The sequence below is a fragment of the Echinops telfairi genome, unplaced genomic scaffold, assembly GCF_000313985.2.
Source record: "Echinops telfairi isolate 266 unplaced genomic scaffold, ASM31398v2 ScPeMD7_5592;HRSCAF=6446, whole genome shotgun sequence".
Classification (NCBI taxonomy): Eukaryota; Metazoa; Chordata; class Mammalia; order Afrosoricida; family Tenrecidae; genus Echinops; species Echinops telfairi.
In genome coordinates this window covers 19,822,710-19,848,266 of record NW_022109491.1, presented here as the reverse complement: position 1 = coordinate 19,848,266, position 25,557 = coordinate 19,822,710, and the positions used below count along the sequence as shown (strand labels likewise).

General features: G+C 58.1%; 1 protein-coding gene across 4 annotated transcripts in view; it reads left to right on the top strand.

Moving 5' to 3' along the window:
• The window catches only part of SRC (SRC proto-oncogene, non-receptor tyrosine kinase), a 37,133-nt gene extending 12,306 nt beyond the window's left edge, over positions 1-24,827 (top strand). For 2 of the 4 annotated variants that reach the window (XM_045295141.1, XM_045295140.1), the window contains 14 exons: positions 7,069-7,221; positions 8,713-8,970; positions 9,973-10,072; positions 10,974-10,991; positions 14,281-14,313; positions 15,029-15,127; positions 15,264-15,367; positions 17,745-17,894; positions 18,993-19,148; positions 19,824-20,003; positions 21,218-21,294; positions 21,993-22,146; positions 22,268-22,399; positions 22,648-24,827. In XM_045295141.1, the coding sequence (XP_045151076.1) occupies positions 8,721-8,970; positions 9,973-10,072; positions 10,974-10,991; positions 14,281-14,313; positions 15,029-15,127; positions 15,264-15,367; positions 17,745-17,894; positions 18,993-19,148; positions 19,824-20,003; positions 21,218-21,294; positions 21,993-22,146; positions 22,268-22,399; positions 22,648-22,856 (1,662 nt within the window). In that variant the 5' untranslated portion in view covers positions 7,069-7,221; positions 8,713-8,720 and the 3' untranslated portion in view covers positions 22,857-24,827. The remainder of the gene's footprint in view (positions 1-7,068; positions 7,222-8,712; positions 8,971-9,972; positions 10,073-10,973; positions 10,992-14,280; positions 14,314-15,028; positions 15,128-15,263; positions 15,368-17,744; positions 17,895-18,992; positions 19,149-19,823; positions 20,004-21,217; positions 21,295-21,992; positions 22,147-22,267; positions 22,400-22,647) is intronic. The other 2 variants (XM_045295142.1, XM_045295143.1) reach the window with 2 other exon arrangements.
• Positions 24,828-25,557: the final 730 nt, after the last annotated feature.

Genomic DNA, 25,557 nt, shown 5'->3' with positions numbered 1-25,557 from the left:
AAAGTATTCTTGCATTGAGGGAGTACTTGAGTGGAGGCCCAATGTCCTTCTGCTACCTTAATACTAAACCTATGCATATATGCACATAGATCTATTTCCTCATCCTCTTATATAAATATATTTACATGTGTGCATGCCTTTATTTAGACCTCTATAAATGCCCTTTGCCTCCCAGCTCTTTCCTTTATTTCCTTTTACTTTCCTCTTATCCCACTATCATGCTTAGCCTTCATTTGGGTTTCAGTAATTCCTCTAGGTTACATTGCCCTTGATCACGTCCTACCAGGCCTCCTACATCCTCCTCACCACTAATTTGGATCACTTGTTCCCTTGTCCCTGGGTTTGTTAACACCACTACCTTTCCCCCCACCTTCCCCTCTCCCATGTCCCCACCCTGGAACTGTCGGTCCCATTGTTTTCTCCTCCAGATTGTTCATCCAGCCTATCTTATTTAGACAGACCTTTGGAGATAATAACATGCACAAAAACAAGACAGAGCAAAACCAACCAACAAAAGAAAACAAAACAACAACAAAAAGCCAATGACAAAAACAACCCCTTCCCCTCCCCCAAACCAAAACAGCACAACAATAAGAAAGAAAAGCTTGTAGTTAGTTCAAGGACTGTTTGTTGGCCTTTAGGAGTGTTTTCCAGCTGAGTCTGATGGGGTGCCAAGCCCTGACCCCAGTGTTTTTTTTTGGTATTCTCTGGGGACTTCGTTGCTCTGTTCCCCTTGGTGTTCTGTTGCATGCCCTTAGTGTTTTGCCTTGGTGTGGTAGGATCAGATTGGGTGGAATTCCCACACTGTGTCTCTAGTTGTCCCCTGTAGGGCTATGGGTCAGTGAGGGATGTTGTGTCTCATAGTGGGGCCGGCCATGTGGTCTTCTCTCTGGATTGACTGCTCTGAGCAGGGATATTGCCCTCAAGGTTTGGTGGTCAATTCCATTTCAAAGATAGTCTGTCTTTTACTTACTGGTATGAAATGCCACTTTCATATGTATATTACTTCTTGAGTGTTGGGAGACAATTTTTTGGACTCTGTTTTCTTCCATTGAACTGTCTACCTGCTAATACCATTACAGTTTTAAATACTGTGGCTTTGATAGCAATTCTACTATCTGCTTGGTCTATTTTCCCCACTGTACTCTTCTTTTAGGATTTTCCTGGAAATCCTCATAGATTCACTTTTACTTTTTAGCTTTAAAATGGACTTGTCTGGGTTAAAAAAAAAAAATCCTGTTAAGAGTTTTTATTGGAATCGTACTCCACTTTTAGATATTAATTTAGGGGAGAAATAATAGTTTTATTATACTAAACTTTCTTCCATTTTATTTTCTGATTGCTGTTGATATAGTAGAAGATTTTCATTGATTAACTTAATTCCTTGCTATTTTCATTAACGTTATTTTTCTTTGACGTTTTTTCATGATAATTTCTTTGACTTCCTAGCTGTCTACATTGCATCTACAAAGAAGGCATACGATCTTGTCCTTTCTAGCTCTGTTTTATTCCTTCCACATCTTTCCTTCTCTAGTTGCATTGGCAGCTACTTCAGAGTAAGGTGGACCACTGTACACGCGTGCCTTCTCTAGGCTCTCTCCTTCTGAAGTGACCCTTGTAGGCCTGGTTACTCCCATGAGCCAGTTGCCATAGGACCATGGGGATGGCTTGCCACATAGTAGGACCTCCAAAAGGCTTTGTTGAATGGCAGTTGGAAAAGAAGCCCAAAGTCTTAAAAGTAATCATAAAGATAGCTAATATGTATTTTTGAGTACTTTGTATGTGCCAGACACTACAAGTATCACCCCATGGTTTCCTCATTACAGACCCGATTAGGAATAGTTGCACTGGCCCCGTCTCAGAGGAGTAAGCCAAGGCCCACCTGAGGTTGCCTGGCTAGGAGATGATGAGCTACAGTCCCTACTTCATCGTGCAGTTGGAGGATTGAGTACCATCTCTGTGTCGTGCTCAGCTCCATGCTTGGCATTCACCCACTCCCCTTGCCCTTGGCATGGCTCCTCTGATCCCCAGTCACGGTAACAGAAACAACGCTGCACGCTGCTCATTGAGCCCCTGATGTGGACTCGCTCACTTCGTGCTCAGAGAGTTCAGTGTCATATCGTTTCCATGTTAAAGACGCGGAAAACAAGAGGGGAAGTGACTCCCTGCTAAGAAGATGCAGCTGGAGAGTGATGGGAGCTTGCATTTGAGACCAGGCCTCACTGGAGGCCTCCCGCTCTACTCTTCCACCCTTGGACAGGGTGGAGGGGACGTTCTTCAGGACTGGGAAGAAAGGAGGTGTGTGTTGTGACTGAACAGTGGTGTGCTGTGAGCAGCTGTGTGCCCAGAGGAGGCCACAACCTAGGCCAAGGCCAGGAGGGGAGAGGGCTGGGCAGGCCAGAGGGCGGGGCTGTGGTGGGAGAAGAGGCTGTGAGAGAAGGCAGCAGGGCCAACTCTGTGGGCCGAGGGGCCTGGCTGAGGAGGACAGGCCATTCCAGAGCTGAGTGATAGGAAGCTCTGTTTCTTTAAAACAAACAAATTTATTTATTTACTTTTAAAATTGTGATAAATTCTAAGGGATATTTCCTCTCCCGGCCCTTTCCTTATTGGATGAAGCAAGGAGTATGGAATCCTTCCCAAAGTTTCTCTAAACCAAGACAGCTCGTGTGTGTGTGTGTGTGTGTGTGTGTGTGTGTGTGTGTGTGTGTGAGAGAGAGAGAGAGAAAGAGAGAGAGAGAGAGAGAGAGAGAGAGAGAGAGAGAGAGAAAGAGAGAGACAGAGAGAGAGAGAGGACAAGTGCATGCAAGCACATAATCTACTTCCTTCTCAGAAATCAACGTAGGTCATGTTGACAGCGTGTCCACTATGTGCCAAGCTGAGCCCCGTTGGATGCACGATCTCTCCCAACCCGATGACGTGCGGGTGCCGTGATTGCCGTTTTAGCGGCGGACACTGAGGTCCTGGGCGGCCTGCACCCAACAGTGTGTGGGAGCGTCTGTCCTCCTCAGGCCACCCAGCTCGTGTTCCTTGAAGCAGCCGCCCTGCTGTTGGCCCAACAAATGGACCGTCCCTGCTGTGACCTGTCCCCCTGGCCAACACAGGAGTGCCTACTGGGTTTCCCAGGACAGGGTGAAGCCGGGGTCATGTGCAGTCATCTGTGTGGTTTACAGAGATGCTCCCTGCCTGCGGGGAGGAGGGTACACTGGAGAGGACGACCTGGTTGATGTCCATGCCCAGGACAAGGGCCTCCTGGGTGGAGGAGGAGATGCGGGAGGGAAAGAGAGTTTTGTGGAAAATGTAGGAGTTCCCCTCAGAGCTTTTGCACAGGCAGGGGCTGGGGAGTCTGTCTGCAGAGCCCAACACAGGACCCGACACATAGTAGGTGCCTGTAAATATTTGAGTGACTGAACAGGATGAGAATGATGTCAGCCCTGAGACGGTGACACAGCGGAGACGCGGGCTTCAGGAGATGCTGAGGCCGCGTGGGGTCTGTTGAGTGGGGAGTGCTGGGGGCATGGAGGGGGCAGTGCAGCAGGGCTGTCCCTGGCACTCCGCATGGGGCTGGGATGGTGCAGGCCCTGTGGGGAGGTGTCAGAGGCCTGCTGCAGTCGGGAGTGGCATCCCTGAGATCCTCAGGCACCCCCCTGTCCATAGCCCCCGCCACTTCCTCTCACCCCCCCCCACCAAGGACCTATCTCTAATTCAGAGTCCGGCAGTGGCGGAACAGATGTGGGGGGTTGGCCCTTCTCAAATGGTGACTCATGGTGACTCAGCGTTTGGGCCCCAGAACCAGGGGGACCCTATGTGAGCCTGTCTTCTCTCCACCCACTCTGTTTTTGCAGAAGCCTGGGTGTTCCATGCTCCCCAGGTTCCTGGCCCAGATGCCCTCTCACTGGGCATGTGGGGATGACCTGTCCCTGCCCCACCTGCAGATAGCCCGTCCATCAAGTACTCCCCCAGAGTGCTTGGGAGGAACCCCCCGTGGCGCCCAGGCGGTTGTCCTCCGGGCCAGGATGAAGGGGAATTTACTTTTCTCCTTTGCATCATTTTGTGGTGCCCAAAGGGTCTGTGTGTGGTAAGTTAGGACGTTATCAGGGACTGGCAATGAGCCCTTCCCTGTCCTGGGCGGGAACTGGTCACCCCAGGTGGCCCAACAGCTCTGTGATATTATGAGTGCCCACGTCATCTAAAGTTGAATTTGGGGGGGGGGTGTAGGGCTGGGATTCAAACGTAGGTAGTTGGCTCCCGCGCTGCCTCGTAACCTCTATTCTGCCTGCCTCCGTACAAACGCATGCTTCGCACGTAGACGCAGAATCCACCACAGAGGCTGCTGCCTTAGAGCCTTGCAGTGGGGTCCTTCTTCTTGTGTAGGAGCTTTGGGGTCAGAAGCCATGTCTACCCCCCAGCCCCCTGCCCCAGGACACATTGTACACCCCTGGCTCTTCCTCTCCGTACACGACACATCAGCCACCTTATTCACCCTCCCCTTCTTGATGACTTCCAAGGACACGGAGCTCACTCCTCATCCCAGCTTGCTACTTCATTCTAAAGCAGTGGTTCTCAACCTTCCTAAGGCCGCGACCCTTTAACACAGTTCCTCATGTGGTGGTGACTCCCCCCCCAACCATAACATTATTTTCGTTGCTACTTCATCACTGTTGTTTTGCTACTGTTATGAATCAGACAATTTATGTGAAAGGGTCGTTTGACCCCCAAAGGAGTCGCGACCCACAGGTTGAGAGCCACTGTTCTAAAGGAAGCTTGGGCTCTGGGACAGTGCTTCAAAATCGGCACTCCCTGGCCTTCGCAGTCAAAACCCCAAAACATGATGAGCGCCATTAACATTGCCGAACTGTGCGTATAAGGAACATTGGAGCCGCAAATATTTTGTTACATATATTTAAACCACACTAAAATTTTATTCGTAATATCCCACAAACAGGGTCCCTGCTAGCCTGTGTGCCCTCTGAGTCAGGGCCTGGCCCATTCTTCTCTGTCCCCTGTGTGAGACTAGCAGAGGGCCTGCGTGCACAGTAGGTGCTGTAACAGCTGACGGGGTGGTGGTGGTGGTCGTGGAATTCAATCCCCATGGAGCTGCGGGTAACTGGGTCATCGGGTACCTGGGAACCAACCACATGTGGGCACTGGGGGCTTAGTGGAGTGGGTTGCCATAGAAACAGGCCTTCCCGGGCCCCCAGGTCCCTTGACCTATCCCTTGGGCTGTTAAACAGGTCTTTCCAGGGCCTCCTGTATCCTCTGAGACGGGATGGGCTTCAGGAATTCTGCGGGTCACTCCTGCATTGGGCAACCAGGAGTCCTGAGGCCCTGAGACTGCAGACTAAGGTTCACCTGGGGAGGGAGTGGCAGGACAGGGCTTGGCATTCGGGAAAAAGTCTCACCCAAGGCAGGGGACTTTTCACCTGTCATTGGTTCTCGGAGGAGATTCTAGACCGATCCCAGAGCCTTCAGCATCCACTTGGGAAGAATAGGAATCCACCTCCCTGGTGGATCCCTCTCCAGAACTACACACTATCAGTCCCAGCTGATGTGGCTGGGCTCTGGGTCTTCCTTCCATTGATGACACCACGGCCACAGAGAGTCACCTGCCCCCTAGTGGCCTGACGGGGCTGGGGCGTCTGGCTCCCGAGCCAACCCTTTCCGAACTGCAGGCTCTGCTTTACTCTTAAGTTTTTGTTTTTTAAAGATCTACTTGTATTGTTGGTGAAAATGCACACAGCAACACAGGCCACCTCCGACCGTGTCTCCACACACCGTGCAGTAGCTTTGGTACCTTCCCTCCGTCTGGTCAGCGTTCTCAGCATTTCCATCCGCTCCCCACGCCCCAGCCCTCCGGCCCAGGAGTAACCTTCACCTCTGGGCCTCATGGAGTGGTGATGCACTTTATGGCTTGAGTTAACCTTAACCTATTTGGCGCAAAGGTGACCCCGGGATGATTTCGCTGCAAGGTTTAGAGTATTTCAGGGCTACAGCTGCAGGGGGTTTGCCAACTTCCTAGAACCCGGTAAGACAGGCGTTTTGGAGAATTCGAAGGTTCTGGTCCACGCTCTTCTTCCTCTTTAGCAGGATCCGTCTGCGGTGACCCTCGTCCGATGCTCGCAGTGGTCATCTGCGGTGACCCTCGTCCAATGCTCGCAGTGGTCATCTGTGGTGACCCTCGTCCGATGCTTGATGCTCGCAGTGGTCGCTGGGCACTGTCTAGCCTTCCATCTCAGGTGGAGGAGGCTGTAGTTCTTGGAGTCCGTTATTCCTGTAGACAGGTTTCGGCTCTGATTTGGGCCGTTCCTTATTTCTGTTTCCCTCCAGACTCTAGATAGAGACTGATGGTTGTCTCTTAGTGGCCGCCCACAAACATTTAAAACCCCAGATGCTCCTCGCCGGAAGCTTTAAGGCCTCTATTATCCTATTATCCTAATTGCCTGAATTGTCTTGAGAGACCGTGGCACCAAAGTCTTCAAATTGAGAAAACACTCCCGTGAGGTGGTTGGTTTTGTCTAAGAAGTATCAGCAGGCATACCCCTAGTTTTCTTAGATACGGATGTATGTGATGCTTATATATCTTTTTGGTTGTTGCAGAATGCTATACCACATATCTATAACATGCATCGATACACCCCTTTTCTCATATACCATTCAGAGACATCAGTTAGCTAAGTCAGGCCTTGGGCAGACCTCCCACAGGCGGTGCGGCCTCCCTCTTGCGTACTGAAGGCTTTCTGGGAGGGTTGAAGGTGATTTGGGGTCTGGGAGCCTTGGTGGCTTAGTGGTTATGAGTTGGGCTGATAACCACAGTTACGAGTTTGAAACCACCAGTATCCGAGGGAGAAAGATGAGGCTTTCTACTCCCATCCAGAGTTACGGTTTTGGAATCCCCCGGGGCAGCCCTACCCTGTCCTGTAGGGTCGCCAGGAGTCAGATTGGACCTGATGGTGGTGAGTTTGCATTTGAGGGCTGCCAGAGTCAGAGCCCGAGGAGTGAGAAGCCTTATCAGAGCTCCTTGTCCTTGTCCACACGATAGTCTGAGAAGCCCGCCTTGTCTTCTCTTTGCAGATGAAGACGCTGCGGCCCAGAGAGGGGCAGTGACTTGCCCAGGCTCGCACAGTGAGCTTCTCATCCCAGGACCCCTGGTTTCATACCTGGTCTCGCCGCTCAGACCTCAGGCTGCCTCCCAGGTCCTCTGGGACAGCCCCGGCCTTCCACCAGGTAAGGTGATGACCTAGTCAGGCCTACTGAGAAGGGGTGGGGTGGGGAGCTGAGAGAGGCAGCGTGACCGGTGGGAGACCCCAATCGGGCTTGGCAGGAACCACGGTGAGTCAGGTGCTGTGAATGAGGCAGGCAGAGGGGGCAGGAGGAGCTGGCAGGACCGTGGATTCAGGAGATAGTTTTCAGCAGGGTTCTCTCTGTTTCCAGTCTCTGGGCCTCCCAGACCTCTGGCTCAAGTCTATGCACTCTTGCATAGCCACCCATTCATTCCACTGTTGATTGAGCACCTACTGTCCGCCCCACCCAGTGCGTGGCCAGGCTGGGAACACAGTAGTGAACAAAACACAGACTCCTATAACAGTAATTACATAGTCACATGTGCTATAAAAACAATAGACAACAAAAACCCCCCACATGCTATCAAGGAGTGGCGTGAACATTGGAGAGATTTGACCAATCAAAGGAGTCGAGAGCTTGCCCTTTTGAGCTGAGAATTATGGAGCTGAGAGGAGGTGGCTGTGGAGCGGAGAACCGATGGAGGCCTGGTGACGTGGTCAAGGTAGACGGAAGAGCAGGCACAAAGGGCCTGTAGCGGCCTCCGACTCCCTGCAGGGCTTCCTTTGAGCCAGTGGGTCTCAACCTTCCTAGTGCCGCGACCCTTTAATACAGTTCCTCACATTGTGGTGACCCCGTATGTAGGCATACTTGCATGTCGGCTGACCTGCCTAGAGATAGCTAGAGGAGCGGTGTCTCGATTCCTAAGACCATCAGAAGTATGGTCCTAGGCGACCCCTGTGAAAGGGTCGTTTGACCCCCAAAGGGGTCACAACCCACAGGTCGAGGACTGCTACTTTAAGACCTTTCAGCTGGCTTGCTCCCTCGGAGGCCACTTCTACCTCATTCCCGGTGCTAAGCGATTTCTGTCCATTTCAGTCCACCCCGCATTCATCAAACAGAGCTGCAGTGAGCCCTCTCCTGACTGCCAGGTGCTGGGGACATGGGCATGACAAAACTAAACAAGCAAACAACCACCTCACTGCCATCCAGTCCATGCTGACTCCAAGCCACCCTGTAGGACAGGGTAGCACTGCCCCTGTAGGTTTCTGAGCCCCATCTTTCTCCCAAGGAGTGGCTGGTGGTTTCAAACTGCAGACCTTTGGGATTGCAGCCCAGTGTGCAGCCATGCTGTCGCCAGGCTCCTTATGCCCATGAGGGAGGGACGGAAACACTGCCTTGAGGGGAGAAGGGGAGTCTAGGGCTTCTGATGAAGCCCTTCCTAGATGCCGTCATCCCACCCCAATTTTACAGTAGAACACACTGAGCCTCCACCAGCCTACCACCCCCCCTCACCCCATGGTCCCACAGCGTCCTTTCTGGCCTTCAGGTTTGCCATCTGTCGACTGGGAGGGGGGTGACACCATCAAAGGGGGCCAGGAGGCCCTGCCGGTGCCCAGAGGCTCCCCTCCACCCGGGGTCTTCTCCTTTCTCCAGCCAGGAGCATGGGCAGCAATAAGAGCAAGCCCAAAGATGCCAGCCAGCGGCGCCGCAGCCTGGAGCCCACGGAGAATGCCCACAGTGGCAGCGGGGGGGCCTTCCCCACCTCACAGACCCCCAGCAAGCCGGCCTCCGCTGACAGCCACCGCGGCCCCAGCGCAGCCTTTGTCCAGGCCGCCGCCGAGCCCAAGTTGTTTGGAGGCTTCAACTCATCGGACACGGTCACCTCCCCGCAGAGGGCGGGGCCGCTGGCTGGTCAGTGGGCCTGGGATGCCCTACCCTGCCTGGCCCCGGGCAGCCTGCCCTGTTGTGGAAGGGGAAGAGTTACTTGCCCTGGGGATCTTGGGTGGTGGGGGTTTCCTGGAGGCGGTGGGGGTGGGGGGCTCTATGCACTGTCCAGGGTGGTACCCATGGAGTGGGGAGGGGGCGTGCATTTGCATTCGTTACCATGAGGGTGCACCTCTACCAGAATGGAAGTCCAGGGAAGCAGGAGTGCATGGTCATACCACATGGGGGAAACAGGCCCAGAGAGCAGGGTTGGTTTTGGCTAAAGGACACGGCAGGGCAGGGTGGAGACTGGGTCTGAGGCTGTTCCTCCTAGTCCCTGCTAGGTCAGGTCGGGCAGCCAGTGTGTGGCAGGGGCCTGGGGACAACCTGGGCCCTCCAGGGGAGAGGGGATGGAACCAGGAGGCCTGGTCCTGGCTGCTGAGATGCGCCCCTGCGCCCTCTGCTGGCATTGCTGGGCATGGCAGGCTTAGAGGTGCACACTGCTGGGGAAATGGGGTGAGGGGTCCCCAAGACATGAGACAGAGATTCACACAAACGTGCACACACTCAGATAGAGCCACACCCACGTGGTTGCACACACACTGTCAGCAACTTATTCAAAGACACCCTCATAGCACTGAATCCCGCTCAGCCGTGGGCACCAACTGTCTGTCTCTCTGTCACCCAGACACACACTTGGGACGACATGGGGTGAACACATTTGAGGGCAGGTGTACAGAAACACAACACACATCCACCAGAACACACGCAGGACACTGGCGTACGTTCAGTAGATACACCACAGACTGGTGCACTCTGGGACACACGGACACACGGACACACAGGCACTGGGCCCCCTCCTATGTGCCAGGGCACTGGCACTGGAGACACAGCAGTACGGAAAGCAGGCCCCTCCCCACCCTTCCCTAGCATGAGGCTCCCCTCTCCCTCAGTGTGGGTTCTTTCCTCTGACACCCCCCACCCCCACAGGTGGAGTGACCACCTTTGTGGCCCTCTATGACTATGAGTCAAGGACAGAGACTGACCTGTCCTTCAAGAAGGGTGAGCGGCTCCAGATTGTCAACAACACGTGAGTGCCCCCCGCCTGCCCCCACCGTCGCTCCTCACCCTCCCTCCTGCCCTCCAGGTGTGGCCTGGAGACACCTCTGAACGGGCCTCCAGGCCCTGCTGAGGCCAGAGGCCGAGGGACAGAGGGTGGGCCCGCTGGAGAGTTACCGTCAGCGGTGCTTATTGACCTGGGGCTCTGGGCAGGTGGGTATTGGGGGTCCAAGAACTGGAAGTGGGGGATAGAGCAGGGAATTGTCAGCCCCAAGCCTCAGACCCTACAGAGGGACTTGGTCAGGACAGAATTGTGCCCTTATTGGTGACGGGGTGGGGGGCGGTTTGGGGGGTATGTGTGTTTGGGGGTGGGGCGCACAGCAGTTTCCAGCTGTAGGCGAGGGACTTACATTGGGAAGGTTGGAGATAAAAGAGCCAATCCAAGAGGGGTCCAGATTGGACATGGGTGTGAGATGTGGGGGGCACCGTGGAAGTGTGGGACTCTGGCCATGGGGGGCAGACTTGAGCCTGCTGACCCAGGGGAGCCTGGCAGTCTCCTGCCAAGGTCAGAGCTCCCTGGGAGCAGGGAGTGAGGCCGGGAGGGGTGTGGGGCTCCAGCCCTTGGGTGAGGGTTCTTCCCCCCATCCCCACAGCCTCTCCCATCCTGTTTCTTCTGCCTCCTAGACTAGAGCCATGGGCGGGAAGGGAGCCCCGATGCATTGGGGGCACGACCGAGGCTTTGAGCGCTATGCCCGGCGCAGGGGCGGGGCCACCAGGGGAGGTGGGCAGGGCCCCACTCCCAGTGTCCCTGCTGCCCCCTCTGCAGGGGACTCCCTGCAGGCCCCCTCCCACCCCCTGTCCCACGCTTGCTCTCTTCAGTCTCCTCTTAGCCTCTCCTCTCTCTGCTCTGCTTCTTTCTCGCTGGCCCCTAGGAGGAAGGTGGATGTCAGGTGTGTACGCACTGTGGGGGCCGTGGGCTGGATCAGGGCTCTGTGGGGAGGAGGGGGGACTGCCGGGGACCGTGGGCTGGGTCAGGGCTCTGTGGGGAGGAGGGGGGACTGCTGGCCTGCATGTGCCCCGTGCCCGGTGACCCTGCCTGCTGTCTGGCTCCCTGGCTGCGTCTCCTACCCTCCCCAGCTTCACCTCGCTCGCTCCTGACACCCATCGGACCAGGCCCCAGCCCCCAGCCCCAGGCTGAGAGGATGGGCGCGTCTCCCCATAATGCCCCTTTCCCGAGCTGCCCCCATATGGAGGCCTGGGTGAAGAAGGGCTTGTCCACGGTCCTGGGCCCGGTATGGCCAGAGTCCAGCACGGGCATCCCAGGGCAGGCTGAGGGGCAGGCAGGCAGAGGCTGGGCTTGGCTCAGCCATGTGGAGACCCCCGCTGTGTGCGCGCCCGCCCCCTGTGGCAGGAGGGGCCACTTGCAGAAGGATGTGGGGCTGGAGGGGGTGCCGTGGAAAGCAAGGGGACTGGGAGGGCAGAGCAGAGTCGATCTGAGTCTCCTCAGGGGCCTGGCTAAGGAAGTAGCAGAACATCGCCACCCCCTGACCACGGTGGCCTGTCCCTGCCTCCTCTCCCGTGGTGCATGCTCACCCTCGCTCCCCGCCCCGCCTGGCAAACTCCGATTCATCCCACAGACCCAGCTCAGGGGCCCCTTCTCTGGGCGAATAGAGGGAATTCCGAAAGAGGGTGTTTTCACCCAGATCCTTGCATCTGCTCCTCACGACAGTCCCCCCACCCCCCATCCAGGTGTAGGGATGGGCGAGGGGGCTGTCTTCAGTTTGCACATGAGGAAACTGAGGCTCAGAGAGGTGAAGGCACTGGCCCAAGGTCACACAGCCGCCCAGCAGCAAAGCCAGGGGTGGAACTCGGTTTGGAAGCGCCCACCCTCCCTCAAACTTGCTGTTTCTGGTGAGGGGTGGCTTCTTCAGGCTTCCATTCCCTCGCGCGTTAGAGCCCTTGCCACCAGCTGCTTCCATTTTCCTCCCCGCCCTGGGCTGGGGCTCCCCAGGGCAGCTCTGGGGTCTGCCTCGCTCTGCATTCCCACGCCGCTAGTTGCTCTGCGTAGGACTGTGCACCGGGTGCAGGGGAGGAGAGGTCCTCAGCCTGGGTGGGTGGACGGGACGCACGGCCAGTGATCAGACCGCCACCGCTCAACAAGCCCACACTTCCCGGCCTGTCTGGGCTGGGTCCTGTGGCTGGCCCGGGTCGTCACGGGATTTCACGCGTGCGTCTCCACACTCCGCGCTACAGATGAGTACACCGAGGCCCAGAGAGGTGAAACGACTTGCCCAAGGTCACACAGCAAGTGTGGCGGAGCTGGGAGGGGACAGCTTGAGCCCCAGCCCTTGTGGGAGGGCTTGGTGTCTCCGTGGGGCAGGGAGACATCACCAGTGTGGTGGGGAGAGCCCGAGGGGTGGAGGGGTCATAGCTTGAGGTGAGGTGTGGAGCCACAGACCTCTCATTCTGTCTCTTTCCACTGGCATCAGGGCAGCGCCCCTCCCCTGCCTGCCCCATCTTCCCTTCCCTTCCATCTTCCTGCCTTCTGGGTGGGCTGGGGGAGCATTGGTGGGCTTGGAGCCGCCAGGAGAGCTGGATGTATTGGGGTCCCTTTGTGAGACGCTCCTGATTTGGGGGACAAGGGGTCGGTTGGGAGCCCTGTCTCCTGTCACAGCACTCAACTGGTCTTTGCCTGCCGAGGGCGGTGGGGGTGGAGCGCGGGGGCTACCTTTGTAGGAAGAGGGGTCCCGGGAGGTTTAGTGGCCACTCACATTGGAGGTGTCGGGGCCTCATAGCTCCCCCAGGCATTACCCTGCTTGTCTGCCCACCCGCCCGCCCCCATCTCTTAGAGCTCATTACGGCCTAGGCCCACCCCCAAGCCCCCTTTATGAGGGAGAGGCTTTTGGTGTCCAGCCTGGGAAGCCCGGCCCACGTGGGCCTGGATTGGGATGGAGGGAGGTAGAGAGCCCAAGCCTTGGCTGGGCGGGGTCCTCGCACCTGAGCCCCTGGAGTTCCGTGCTGACTAACTCTGGGCCTCCATCTCCTGAGCCTGAGGTCTCACCTGGCATCCAAGTCTCTGGGAGTCGGGACCCCTGAGGTTTGCCTCTGGAGCCCTGGTGGCACAGTGGTGACGTGTTGGGCTGCTCACTGCAAGGTCAGCGGTTTTAAACTCTCAGCCGTTCCTCCAGAGGAAATCGGGGGCTTTCCACTCCCATAAGGAGTTACAGTCTTGGAACCGCTCAGCAGCAGTCCCACCCTGTCCTGGAGGGTCACTATGAGCGGACATCCACACAACGGCAGTGAATGTGCAGGTTTGCTTTGGGAGGTCTGCCTCGAGGTGGTTCCCAAAGCGGTCTCTCCTTTGCCCACGTTCCAGAAGTGTCTTTGGGGACGCTCTCTGGTGGACACTGCTGGGCAGTAACCCTGCAGCTGTCTCCTGCTCCCTTGCCCTGAGGACCCCAGCTTATCTGCCCACCACGGGCTAGGGTCCCCCCATGCTTCAGAATCTCCCCCACGAGCCCTGCCTAGTGCAGGCTCTCTCACCGCAGCCCATGGGCCTCCGGCGTCTGGGCTTGGGAACTAGTGATGACCCAGGCTGTGTGGCCACTTGCTAGTGGGCCTCGGGTGCTGGGCGGTGGTACCAGCCACAGGCTCACCTCCTCCGTTTTCAGGCTGATCTGAGGCCGTTGGCCAGGGGCAGGTCAGAAGAGCTGGGAGCCAGAGACTTGGGGTTGCCCTCTGACTGTGTGACGTGGGCACAGGCTTTCTGTCCCTGGCCTGCAGGGCGGAGGCTGTTTTGCCTGTCTGTTTTCTCAGAGCCGGAGAGAGACAGAAAGGCCGCTGTGGGTTAAGACAGCTCAGGAAAGCCCCCACCTGCATTTCTTTTGTCTGGGGTCAGGAGCCGGAGTCAGGCTGTGTGACTTTGAGGAGAAGGGCCATTGCTTCTCGGGCCTCAGCCTTCCCATCTGTACAGTGGGTGCGGGAGGGGGCTGGGCGCTGTTGCCCCGCCGCTGATGTCCCTCATTCCCCACAGGCACCACCCCACCCCACCCCTTCCCCTTGGGCTGCTTTGGATGCGAGGCCTCTGCCGGCTGCCCACCCTGCCCCGCCCCCAGCCCCGCCTGGCTCTCTTCCTCCCCCCTGGAACTTTCTGCCTCTCACCACCCCCATCTCTGCCTCTTCTCTCCCAATGGGCTCTCGCTCTCTCCTCCCTCCTCTGTCGCTGGACCCCCGCTCCAGCCAGACCTGGTTCACATTCAGATGGCTGCAAAGGTACTTCTGCCCCCTCCCCACTCCCACCCAGGCCCAGGGGACCCGAACACATCAGGAAGCTCCTCCGGTCCCTGTCATCTCCTCCTCCTGCTCACGGGGCAATCAGTGTAGTAGTGCCCTGGGCACGAGAGCCTCTTCCACCCGGGTCCCCTCCGACATGGCGCGCTGTGTGACTTTGGGCAGGGCCTCACCCCCGGCCTCAGTTTCCCCCTGCAGATGGGCGGCTGCAGGAGGCGGCTTACGGTGCTCAGCTGAGGGGGTCCCGTGATCTGTGACTGAGGCAAGCATTGGGGCAGTTTGCAGGGCTGGAGCCTGGATGGCCACCAATCCCGGCACGGTCACCCTGGCTCTTCCTGGGTCCCACCAGCCCTCAGGCCTGGAAAGCCTGACCTGTCCTCTGCCTCAGGCCAGAGCCTTCTCTCTGGCCATGGCCTGCTTGCCCCCAGGGACGGCGCTGCCCGCCTCGCCCAGAAACGGCTCCTGGCTTCCCTGGGGGCTTCCACCTGGAGGGAAGCAGACTCCTTCCTGGCCCGGGACTCTGTCTCTGTGGTTGGGGGCCTCGGGGCCTGGCTGTGTCCACAGCCGGCTTTGGCCTGGAGGTGTCTGGGACAGGGAGGGGCAGAGCTCCGGGCCAGCTCCACCTGGGCCTGTGGGGTGTCCCCAGGAAGACTGCTGAAGGCCCCCTCTCCTGTGCTTCCTCCCCACCCCCACGCAGAGAGGGAGACTGGTGGCTGGCCCACTCGCTGAGCACAGGGCAGACAGGTTACATCCCCAGCAACTACGTGGCGCCCTCCGACTCCATCCAGGCCGAGGAGTGAGTATCTGCGCTGGTCGCTGGTCCACCACCATCTCTCCTGAGCTGCCCCTGGGCCCCCGGGGTACCCCAGGGAGAGGTGCCATGGGCAGGGCAAGCCAGGGCTGCCAACACTGTCCGTCCCCACCCCCCCCAGGTGGTACTTCGGTAAGATCACCAGGCGGGAGTCGGAAAGGCTGCTACTCAACGTGGAGAACCCGAGAGGGACCTTCTTGGTGCGTGAAAGCGAGACCACAAAAGGTAGGTCTTCCGGGGACTGTGGGGGCCGGGGCTCGTGGGGGACATAGGAGCTTGCTGTGCGGTGCGGCGTGGGAAGAGCCTCCCAAGTGGCACTACCAGCAGGATGAAGGCCAAAGCAAAACAACAACCCCAGCTCACACAGATGTGCTGCCATGGTGTTGTTGCTGACTCATCGTGACCCTCTCGGGCAGGCTAGAGCGGCCCCTGAGTTTCTGAGACCGTAACTGTTGGCGCAAGTAGAAGGGCCCCGTCTTCCTCCCACGGAGCACCCGGTGGCTTCTAACTGCAGACCTTGTGGACCGCAGAAACCGCCATGCCCCAGGGATCCTGGGCTTGAAGGCAGGGAGGGGCATTTGAGGAATACTGTGTTACCTGGCAGGGACCTGGGGATGCAGTGGTGGACACAGTGGTCACTACATTGTGCTGCTAACCACGAGGCCAGAATTCCAAACCCCCAGTTGCTCTGCCGAGGGTTACAGTCGCAGAAACGCACAGGGGCAGGTCTGCCCCGCCCCGCCCCCGCCCCACTGACCCCGGACCGCTGTGCGTCAGCATGGACTCGATAGCAGTGAGTTTAGTTTTGCAGTTTTTGTTTATCTGAAAGGATCCCTGGTGGCACAGTGGGTTAGGTGTCAATCTGCTAGCCACAAGGTCAGCAGTACAAACCTACCTGTTGTTCTGCAGGAGAAAGAGGAGGCTGTCTACTCCTGTAAAGATTTAAAATCTTGGCAGCCCAAAGGAACAGTTCTCTTGTGCCCTGTAGGGTGGCTGTGAGTGACACTTGCCTGGGTGGCAGGGAGTGTGCTTGGTTTGGATGGCATCTGGGGCAGCAGAGGTGCAGCTGAAGGTGAGGCTTGGTCTTTCATAGGCCTGAGTTTCTTGAGGTGAGGCGTGGGGGACAGGTGATCAGTTGGTCAGGGTCACACAGCAAAAGGCTCAGGGTGGGTGCTGGTCCAGGAGACCCTCCCCTCCCCTTCCTCGGGAGCCTCTGGAGCTGAGCCTGCGTGCTGGCACCTGGCTTGGCTCTTTTCCCAGCTGCCCTAGCCTCTGCCCCCCTCCTGTCCTGCCCCCAGCTGGAGAATGCAGGCTCTGGGCCTCTCTAGCCCCCTAGAAAGTGGGTCACAGGTGCCCTGTTGCCATGGTGATGAAGCCAGCTTGCTTCCTGTGGGCTTGGGGCTCAAGGGAGCAGAATTGGGAACGTGTGTACACCGCACATGTAGGTCTGGGGGAGAGAGAGAGAGAGAGAGAGAGAGAGTGTGTGTGTGTGTGTGTGTGTGTGTGTCCGTGGGCAGTGTGTTTCTGTGTGGAGTGAATTGTGACTGGGAGAGGTCCCCGTGTGAATGTGTGGGCTCCTGGATATAAAATTCCTGCACGTGTGCACAGGGTTATGACATGTGTGCATGTGTGTGTGCATGTGCGTGCGCGCGCACACATACAGAGAGAGCCTGGTTCATCTACAGTGAAGTGTGGTTACTCAGGCATGGCCTTTGGAGAGCCAGTGTATGGGCTTAAGTCCTAGCTCTGTGCCTGACATTCTGGGTGACAGGAGGCCAGCTACTTCCTCTCTCTGGGCCTCCATGTACCCAGCATGAATCAGATGCCCTGCCTGGGACCTGTTCAGAAAGAAGGCCTGTGGGTCAGGAGGCTGGGCCAGGCTCCCAGGAAGGCCCTCTCTGGGTGTTGGGCCGCCCCTCCCACTTCCCCAACTCTGGGGCTCAGTCCTGCTTGTCCCAGCTGCTCCCAGGCACCTCGGGCTCAGGGCAGCAAAGGCTCCTAGCCAGGCCTGCTGGACACCAGCAAACACTTCCAGTCCAAAGCTTCTCTAGGCTTAAGAGGAGCAGGGAGGCATCCCCAGGGCCCAGCTCAGCCTTTAAAGTCCTTGGGCCTTAGTCATCTACTGACTCATGCCTGAACATGGACTGCGTTGCAGGAGGGGCTGGGGCAGGGGCAGGGACAGTGCCCCCACAGGCAGACACCGAGAGGAGAGCAGTTAGGCCAGGGGCACACAGCCACTTGGGGTGATCACAGAGCTCCCAGCAAACCCTGATGGAGCACCTATTATGTGCCAGCCCCTCTTCCCTGTGGTCTCACTGAGCTCCCCCAAAGGTCCTGGCAGTTCCCACGTTGTGCAAAGGGGGAAACTTTGGCCCAGAGAGGGCAGTTGATGTGTTAGAGTCACACGCAGGGTCCAGAGGTCTCACGGGAGCCCAGGGGGCATGGCAAGGGGCTTTAGCCATCGGCGCTCAGCCCAGTGTCTACGTGTCCCTGAGCTGGGGGCTAAGAGGCATGCAATGGAGGCAGCCCAGCCATGCACAGTGCTCTGAGGGGGACGTGGGGGTGGCGGGCATGGGGGTCACTCTCCCCTCTGGCCCTGTAGGCGCCTACTGCCTCTCGGTGTCTGACTTCGACAATGCCAAGGGCCTCAACGTGAAGCACTACAAGATCCGGAAGCTGGACAGCGGTGGCTTCTACATCACCTCCCGCACCCAGTTCAACAGCCTGCAACAGCTCGTCGCTTACTACTCCAGTGAGTGTGCTGGCCGGAGGGCGGCCACTGAACACATGGGGACCCCTTGCTGCCCCCCCTTCTTCTCCCCTGTCCCCTGCCCTCCCTCTCCCCTACCAGCTGCAGCGCCGCTGCACCACGGGAGCACCAGCGCTGAGAAGGGGCTGGCAGAGGCTGGGTGGCTTGTCTCGCAGCCCCAGGGCCGGTCTGGGACGAGGAGAGAGGGGCGTCTAGGCCGATTGCAGCAGAGGGAGCTTGTGGTGTCAGGGGTGTATGCAGGGCCTGTGCTGGGGACATGTGTGTGGAGTATGTGTATGTCGGGTCCATGTGTGTGTGCATGATGTGTTGTATGAGGGGCACGTGTGGGGTTGTGTCGGGGGGCACATGTGCAAGACATATGTCGGGCCTGTGTGTGGCATGTGCGGGGTGCCTGTATGGCGCGTGTCTGCAGGGTGTGTGAGACGCCTCCTCCCCACTCTTGTCACCAGGCCCTCCAACCTCTCTAGGATCTGCTACTTCCTGTACCCATTTGGTCACATCATGGGGTTCACTCCGTATCCCCCGATGAAAGCCTTCCCTGGGCTACTTTGAAATCTTGGGTGTGGTCTGAACGGGCACCTCCCACCACTCCCCACCCACGCCCCCCAGCCCCTCGGGGCTCCTCCCAGCCCCTTCCCCCGCCCGGGGCCTCCGCACAGCCTGTGAAGTGTCTCCCCGGGCGGCGGCTTCCTCTGGGGAGCCTTCCAGGACTCCGTCAAGACCACCTGCACTTGTGCAGGCTCTCTTCGGCCACACTGGTGGTCTTGGAAGGTAGTTACAGGAACCTGGACGCCTGTCTGCCCTGTCGCTCCTGACTCCTCCCCTTCTGGGTTCCCAGCCCCAGCTGAGATGGCCCCCTCTTCAAGCCTGGTGAATGGGTGCAGGCAGGGAGGCAGGCAGGCAGGCAGGACTCGGTCAGTGTGCCCGCCGAGGCTGCGCAGGCCTATGTGAGGTGTGTGTGTGAGCACGGGTGTAGGTGCCTGGCCTTGAGGGCAGCCGGTGTGTGCACGTGGTGAGTGCTGTGCATGTCGGGGGATCAGGAGCCTTGCTGGAACGCCACGTCCCTGCCTCTGTCCTCAGAACACGCCGACGGCCTGTGCCACCGCCTCATCACAGTGTGCCCCACGTCCAAGCCACAGACCCAGGGCCTGGCCAAGGACGCCTGGGAGATCCCCCGCGAGTCGCTGCGGCTGGAGGTCAAGCTCGGCCAGGGCTGCTTCGGGGAGGTCTGGATGGGTAAGGCCCTGCCCCTGCTGCCTTACCCCTCAGGGAAACCAGGGCCCGAGAGCCAGGCGGATGTCTGTCCTTCTCTATGACAATGGGGCTTGAGCCACATCGGGTGGGACTCACCTTAGCCCGCTCCCCTGCACCTGTTTATCAAGACCCAGAGGTTAAACTCTTCCTGGTCAGACCTCCAAGCTCCACTTGATGCCTTAGTCTTTGTGGGGTGCAGGCCCCTGTGAGACGTCTGGTTCTGCAGGCCTCCCTCAGCATCTCCTCACCCAGGCCCCCGCTGGCACATGTGTCAATTTGTCAGCGCATGGCGCACCTTTGATGACCAGCTGAGAGTCAAGAGGCCCTGAGGCCACTCAGTGCCTCATGAAAGCCACGGCCTCCCATCTTGTGGGCTGAGCCACTGCTTTCCAGAACATTCCTCACCACGGTCCCCACAGCAGCCATGCGGTTTGAGCCCGGGCCAGAGACTCATTGAACCCCGGTATAGCAGCCCTGTCTGGAGCTTGCTGAGGTCGTGCGTCTATTTTACAGAGAAGCCACTGAGGGGTGCTGCGAGCGGCGGGCTCTGGCTTGGCTGGTCACAAACCTGCTGTTGGTACCCAGACGGGTGGGTCTGGGCGCCTCTGGGACAGGGCTGGGGGGCTTGTGTGAACCTGCTGGTGCCCCTCCCCACAGGGACCTGGAACGGCACCACGAGGGTGGCCATCAAAACCCTGAAGCCGGGCACCATGTCTCCAGAGGCCTTCCTGCAGGAGGCCCAGGTCATGAAGAAACTGAGGCACGAGAAGCTGGTGCAGCTGTATGCAGTGGTGTCTGAGGAGCCCATCTACATTGTGACTGAGTACATGAGCAAGGGTGAGGCCCAGCGGCGGCACAGTGACGGGTCCATGGGGACGGCTTCTCCCCCACAGAACATTAATCTTCCTGGAGTCCGATTCTCACGTCAGTTCCCGTCCAACCCAGCCAGGGATGGCCCCCTTCTCCGTTCTAATCCAAGGCTGTCCCTAGTTTGTTGGTTTTCTGAAGTGGTCAGTCAATTCTGGGTCCCGGAGATGATGGACTCCCAAGCCTCCAGGTTGGTCACGTCCAGGTGGAGTCTCTCCTTGACCTTTAGCTTCTGTTTAAACGAGTCAATTAGCTGGTGGAATTCCACTCGGCTCCGAGGTCTAATTTGGAGGCCAGGCCATTTAATGCGTGTTAGCAGGTGAACGCTTGTGTACCCCTGGTTGCAATGCAGGTGTGGACCTTCTCCATCACCCTGAGGGTCTCCTTGTGCCTCTTTGCAGAAAGCTTCTGCAGTCCCCTACCCCCAACCCACTGCTGACCCACTTTTCATTTATCTTTTATTATTTAAAAAAACCAGTTTTATTGGCACATAACACACATATTATACAATTCAATAGGCCAGTCACATCACGGCCAATTTTCAGATGTGCTGTGCCCTTGTGGCGCTGCTGGGTAAGAGCTGGACTGCTAACCGTAAGGTCAGCAGTTCAAGCAAGTCCACTAGCCTCTCCTTGGGCAGAAAGAGAAGGCAGTCTGCTCCCGCAACAATTGACGTCTCAGAAAGCCTAGAGAGGGGTCCCTCTGAGTCAGAATCAGCGCCGTGGCAGTGGGTTTGGTTTGGGGTCTATCTATTCTAGAGCTTTGTACACGTAACTGTTCTTACAGTGTGCAAACCCCACTCGTGGTGGCCATCACTCTGTTTATTGCTGGCACCTTAGTCTGTTGTAATAGGAGCCTGCTGGCACAATGTTTAAGCACCTGCCTGCCAACCAGAAAGATGGGTGGGTGGATGGCCAGGGACACTCTGGGGCCAATCCTACTCTGTACGTGGGGCGGCTCTGGGTTGGAATCAGCTTGAAGGAACCCAGTGATAGTGCCCCACTGCACCAGGGGCCCTGTCTGCTTGATCGTCCACCTGCAGAGGGCCACCTGGGCTGTTCCCCATTCTGAGTGAGGGCCCTTATTCACAGATGGCTCTCCGTATTGTCTGCTGTGCCTGCTGACGGAGGCAGGCCCGGGGAGGGCAGTGGGGGCAGGGGCTGGAGCCGTTTCTCTCTGCCTAGGGAGCCTGTTGGACTTTCTCAAGGGGGAGACGGGCAAGTACTTGCGGCTGCCTCAGCTGGTGGACATGGCTGCTCAGGTGAGTCAGCCCCTCCCACTGCCCCAGACCTTTAGCCCGTGAGCCCCCAGGTCCCAGCTGGCATCCTGACCCCGCCTCCTGAGTGCCTCCTCCAGGAAGCCTGCCTTGCGTCCCTGTGCCCGCTGCTGCTCTCTGCAGCTTTCCTGGGGGCTGTGTGCAGGGGGAGGAGCCCCTCCCTGGGAATCGCGAGTTCCTGACTCCCTGTAGATTCAAGGCCTCGGTTTTCTCCGTGAAGGTCTTCCAGCCGTCCGGCAGACGTGAATGCGTGCTTGTGGTGGGCAGTGCTCCGTAGGCATGGCTCAGTCAGTCTTCACGCAACCTGGGGAAGGAAGGGGAGGGGCAGCCGTTGTCCCCATTTGACAGATGGGGAAACGGAGGCTCCGAGAGGAGCTGCAGGCACGACCTGGCAGACATCCATGCCTGCCTTTCCGTGCCACCCACCGCCCTGTCAACGTCTCGTCCTGTGCCTCCCCTTCATCCCGGCCTGTGCTGCTCCTTCCCGCCGCACGCAGGGCCCACTTTTTATGCCACCAACATTTTGTGCACACTGCCTTTCCTACCTGAGGAAGTGTGGCGGCAGGGGTGTGGCTCTCTGTTCTCGCTGGTGATCCCCCGCCCCTCCGCCCCCCAGACCGTACCATATGCCTCTGGCAGGGGCATGGGGCAGTTTCTGAGCCAGGCTCTGGGTTCACCTGTAGATTGCCTCGGGCATGGCGTACGTGGAGAGGATGAACTACGTCCACCGGGACCTCCGTGCTGCCAACATCCTGGTGGGCGAGAACCTGGTGTGCAAAGTGGCTGACTTCGGGCTGGCTCGCCTCATCGAAGACAACGAGTACACTGCCCGGCAAGGTGGGCAGGTCGGGAGAGGGGGCAGGCCGCGAGGCCCTAGGCAGCTCACCTGCCTTCTCTGTCACAGGGCAATGATGCTGCGGATCTGATGAGCCATCCTGGCCCCTCTCTCTCTCCCTAGGTGCCAAATTCCCCATCAAGTGGACGGCTCCCGAAGCTGCCCTGTACGGCCGGTTCACCATCAAGTCTGACGTGTGGTCCTTTGGGATCCTGTTGACGGAGCTCACAACCAAGGGACGGGTGCCCTACCCTGGTAAGAGGAGAACCCCAGAGCCTGTCTTTGGTACCTGTGGCACTGCCTGTCACCTTGGATAAACCACCTCCTCCTGACCAATTGCACAGCAGAAGAGATTGAGCCTTGGGTTGTAGGCTCTTTCTATGGTCAGTGCTTTCAATCTTAGGGCCCTGTCCTAACAGGGGAAGCCTTGTCCTTGTCCCCATCTGCTCTCCGCACAACTTCCTCACCGAAGCCAAACTCCTCACGCTTCCCTCTGCCCCCAGGGATGGTGAACCGCGAGGTGCTGGACCAGGTAGAGCGGGGCTACCGGATGCCCTGTCCGCCCGAGTGCCCCGAGTCTCTGCATGACCTCATGTGCCAGTGCTGGCGGAAGGAGCCTGAGGAGCGTCACACCTTCGAGTACCTGCAGGCTTTCCTGGAGGACTACTTCACATCCACCGAGCCCCAGTACCAGCCCGGCGAGAACCTATAGGGAGCAGGCCCCCGGGGCTGCCCTGGACTCTCAGCTGGGATCCTGGGCGGGCAGCACCTCCCACAGGGTCCTGCTTCCCGCCGCTGCCCTCCACCCACCTGTCCTCCCTTCGTGGGGCTGAATTGCCAGGGATAAGGCCCCTTCTCTCCTTGTGGCTGGAAGGGCGTAGGGTCCTGGGGTAGCCCTTGAGGCAGCTGGGGGCTGGCACCCACTGTCGCCCCACGTCTCCTCCCAGCACTCCCTCTGTGAGCTCTGTGGGTCTCAGCAGGAGGAACTGGAAGGACTGGGGCAAGGGCCCCTTTCCCAGCCTCTGCCTGCTCCACACATCTGACCCCTTCTCCACTTACCACGCCAACCAGGTCTGTCTCAAGAGCTAGCCCAAGAGCCTTTCCAAAGAGGGGCCCCTGGACTCTGCCTGCCCCCACCCTCTCTTCCTACCACCAGTGTCTGGAACACCTGTTGGTGGGGACCATGGGTCCAAACCCCTCTTCCGTCTGCACCCTGGCTGGGCAGCCAAGGTTCAGTGGACTTGTGGATGCCAGGTAGTATGGGTACCTCCTTCCTATCCTGGCCTGCTTAGAGATCACCACTAAGTTCTTGCCCCCATGGGGAAACTGAGTCCAGAAACGGGGGCTGTGACTTGCCCCAGCCCACAGAGCAGTTCAAGCTTGAGGTAGAATTAGAACCTGGTACTCCCGCTGTCTTCCTCAGGAACCACGAGCTTTGTCCCTGGAGGCCTCTTGGACAAAGTGGGGGCAGCCAAGGGGCCCAACAGAGAGAGAATGGTGTTGCCATTCCCTGCTGCGGGTCTCAGCAGGGCCAGCTCGGGTGGAGAGTGGAGGAGATGTGCTCAGAATGCAGGGAGGAGCCTTCCATCAGAATGTGGGTGGTAATTGACCTTTGCAGCTAGTTGGCCAAGAAAGGTAGTGAGCCCTCAGGCTCCAGAGGCAATCAAGCAGAATATAGAAGAGCCAAGAGACGGGGGAGGCCCTGACCTGGCTTGTGGGGGATCCCTGGGGTTCTTGCTCCAGTTTGTCCTATGGCATTTCAAGGCCAGACTCTGTTCTTCTCTCCAAGCTGGCACTCCTGAACGCCTTTGTAGGGAAGGAGTACCAGGCTGGACCCAGGGGATGAGGCTGTCCACTGCCAGGCACCAGGCCTGGCTGTGTGATCTCAGGCAGCCCCCACCTCTCTTGGGGCTGCAGTGTCTGCCCCTTATCATGTGACCATGACCTCATGATTGCCCAGCACCTAGCTCGGAGCGAGTCCAGCCCTAGGGCCATCTGGAGACTGTTTTGACCATGGCGCTGCTGTTCAGCATCTGTGGTGGCCTTTCCTGGGTCCTCAATGTGCCCCTTTGTAAAAGGGTTGGCTGACAGCGTGTGGGCATCTTGCCAGGGCCCGTGTGTGTGTGTGCGCGTGTGTGCGTGTGTGCGCGTGCCTCCATGTGTGTCCATATTTAACATGTAAAAATGCCCCTACGCAGTCACCCTGACGTGTGCATTTCACCACGGCCCCCACCATAGCAATAACACTCCCGCTGCCTGGGTTTCTTGAGCCAGCCAGGCCCTCCAGTGGGGAAGGGAGGCCAAGCAGTGCCTGCCTATGAAATTTCAACTTCTCCTCTCATACGTGTTGATTACCAAGTCCTCTCCCATCCGTCCTAGTCCAATCTGGGTGCGCTCACCCCAGTGTGCTCTCCAACCCCATCCCTTCCCTCACCACTGCCCACTGCCCAAGGCCCTTGGTTCAAGGTGTTTTAGTATTGATCTTTTCTTTTCCTTTTTTAAAAAAATTAAACCAGTGTTTTGTAGATTTCAGATGACTATGCAGAGGCCTGGGGGAGCCCCCCAGCTCTGGGCAAGGCTTTGGGGTCCCACATTCCATGGCCCAGGCTTGGGGGGCAGGGAGGGACCTAGGATTGGTTGTAAATACTTTGCATATTGTCTGATTAAACACAAACAGACCTCAGTGGTTGGCCGGTGGTTCATTGAGCACCTACTGTGTGCCAGGAGGGAAGGAACAGGCTCTGTGTCCTGGCTGTCCCCGTGCTGGAGGGCACCCCAGCACAGATGCTGGTGATCGCACCAGCGTGGGGCCATGTGTGCATGCCTGTGCTTGTGTGGGGGAGTGAGCATATCCCATGCCCAGCCTTGCTTGTACACCAGACCCAGCAGGTTAAGCCCAAGACCCCCAGCCCGCAGGAGGAGGTCGGGAGAGGCTTTTGACACTGTGACCCAGCAGCACTGCCAGGCCTGCATGGAGATCACAGATTGAGGGTATGAACTATAGGTGAAGGAGCCCTGGTGGCTCTGTGGGGTAAATGCTGGGTCCCTAACCTCAGGGTTGGTGGTTCAAGCCCACCAGCTGCTGCTGAAGAGCAAGGTGAGGCAACCTGCTTCGTAAAGATTCCGTCTCAGAATGCCCGTGTAGGGTTACAGTGACCCATCGGCGGCGGTGGGTTTAGAGGTAAAGGAAGGCTCCCTGGCTGTGTGGTGGTTGGGCAGTGGGAGCCCACGAGCTGCTGCCTGGGAGGAAGAGGTATCCCTGTGCTTCGTAAGGTCACAGCTTTGAAGACGCTATGGGCCAGTTCTGCCGGGTCTGATTGGGTTGCTGTGAGTTGGTATCAACCTGAGAGCAGCAGGGTAAGCCACACCTTAATTTTACAACAAATCACGCACACTGTCCAAGTCGGTTCCAG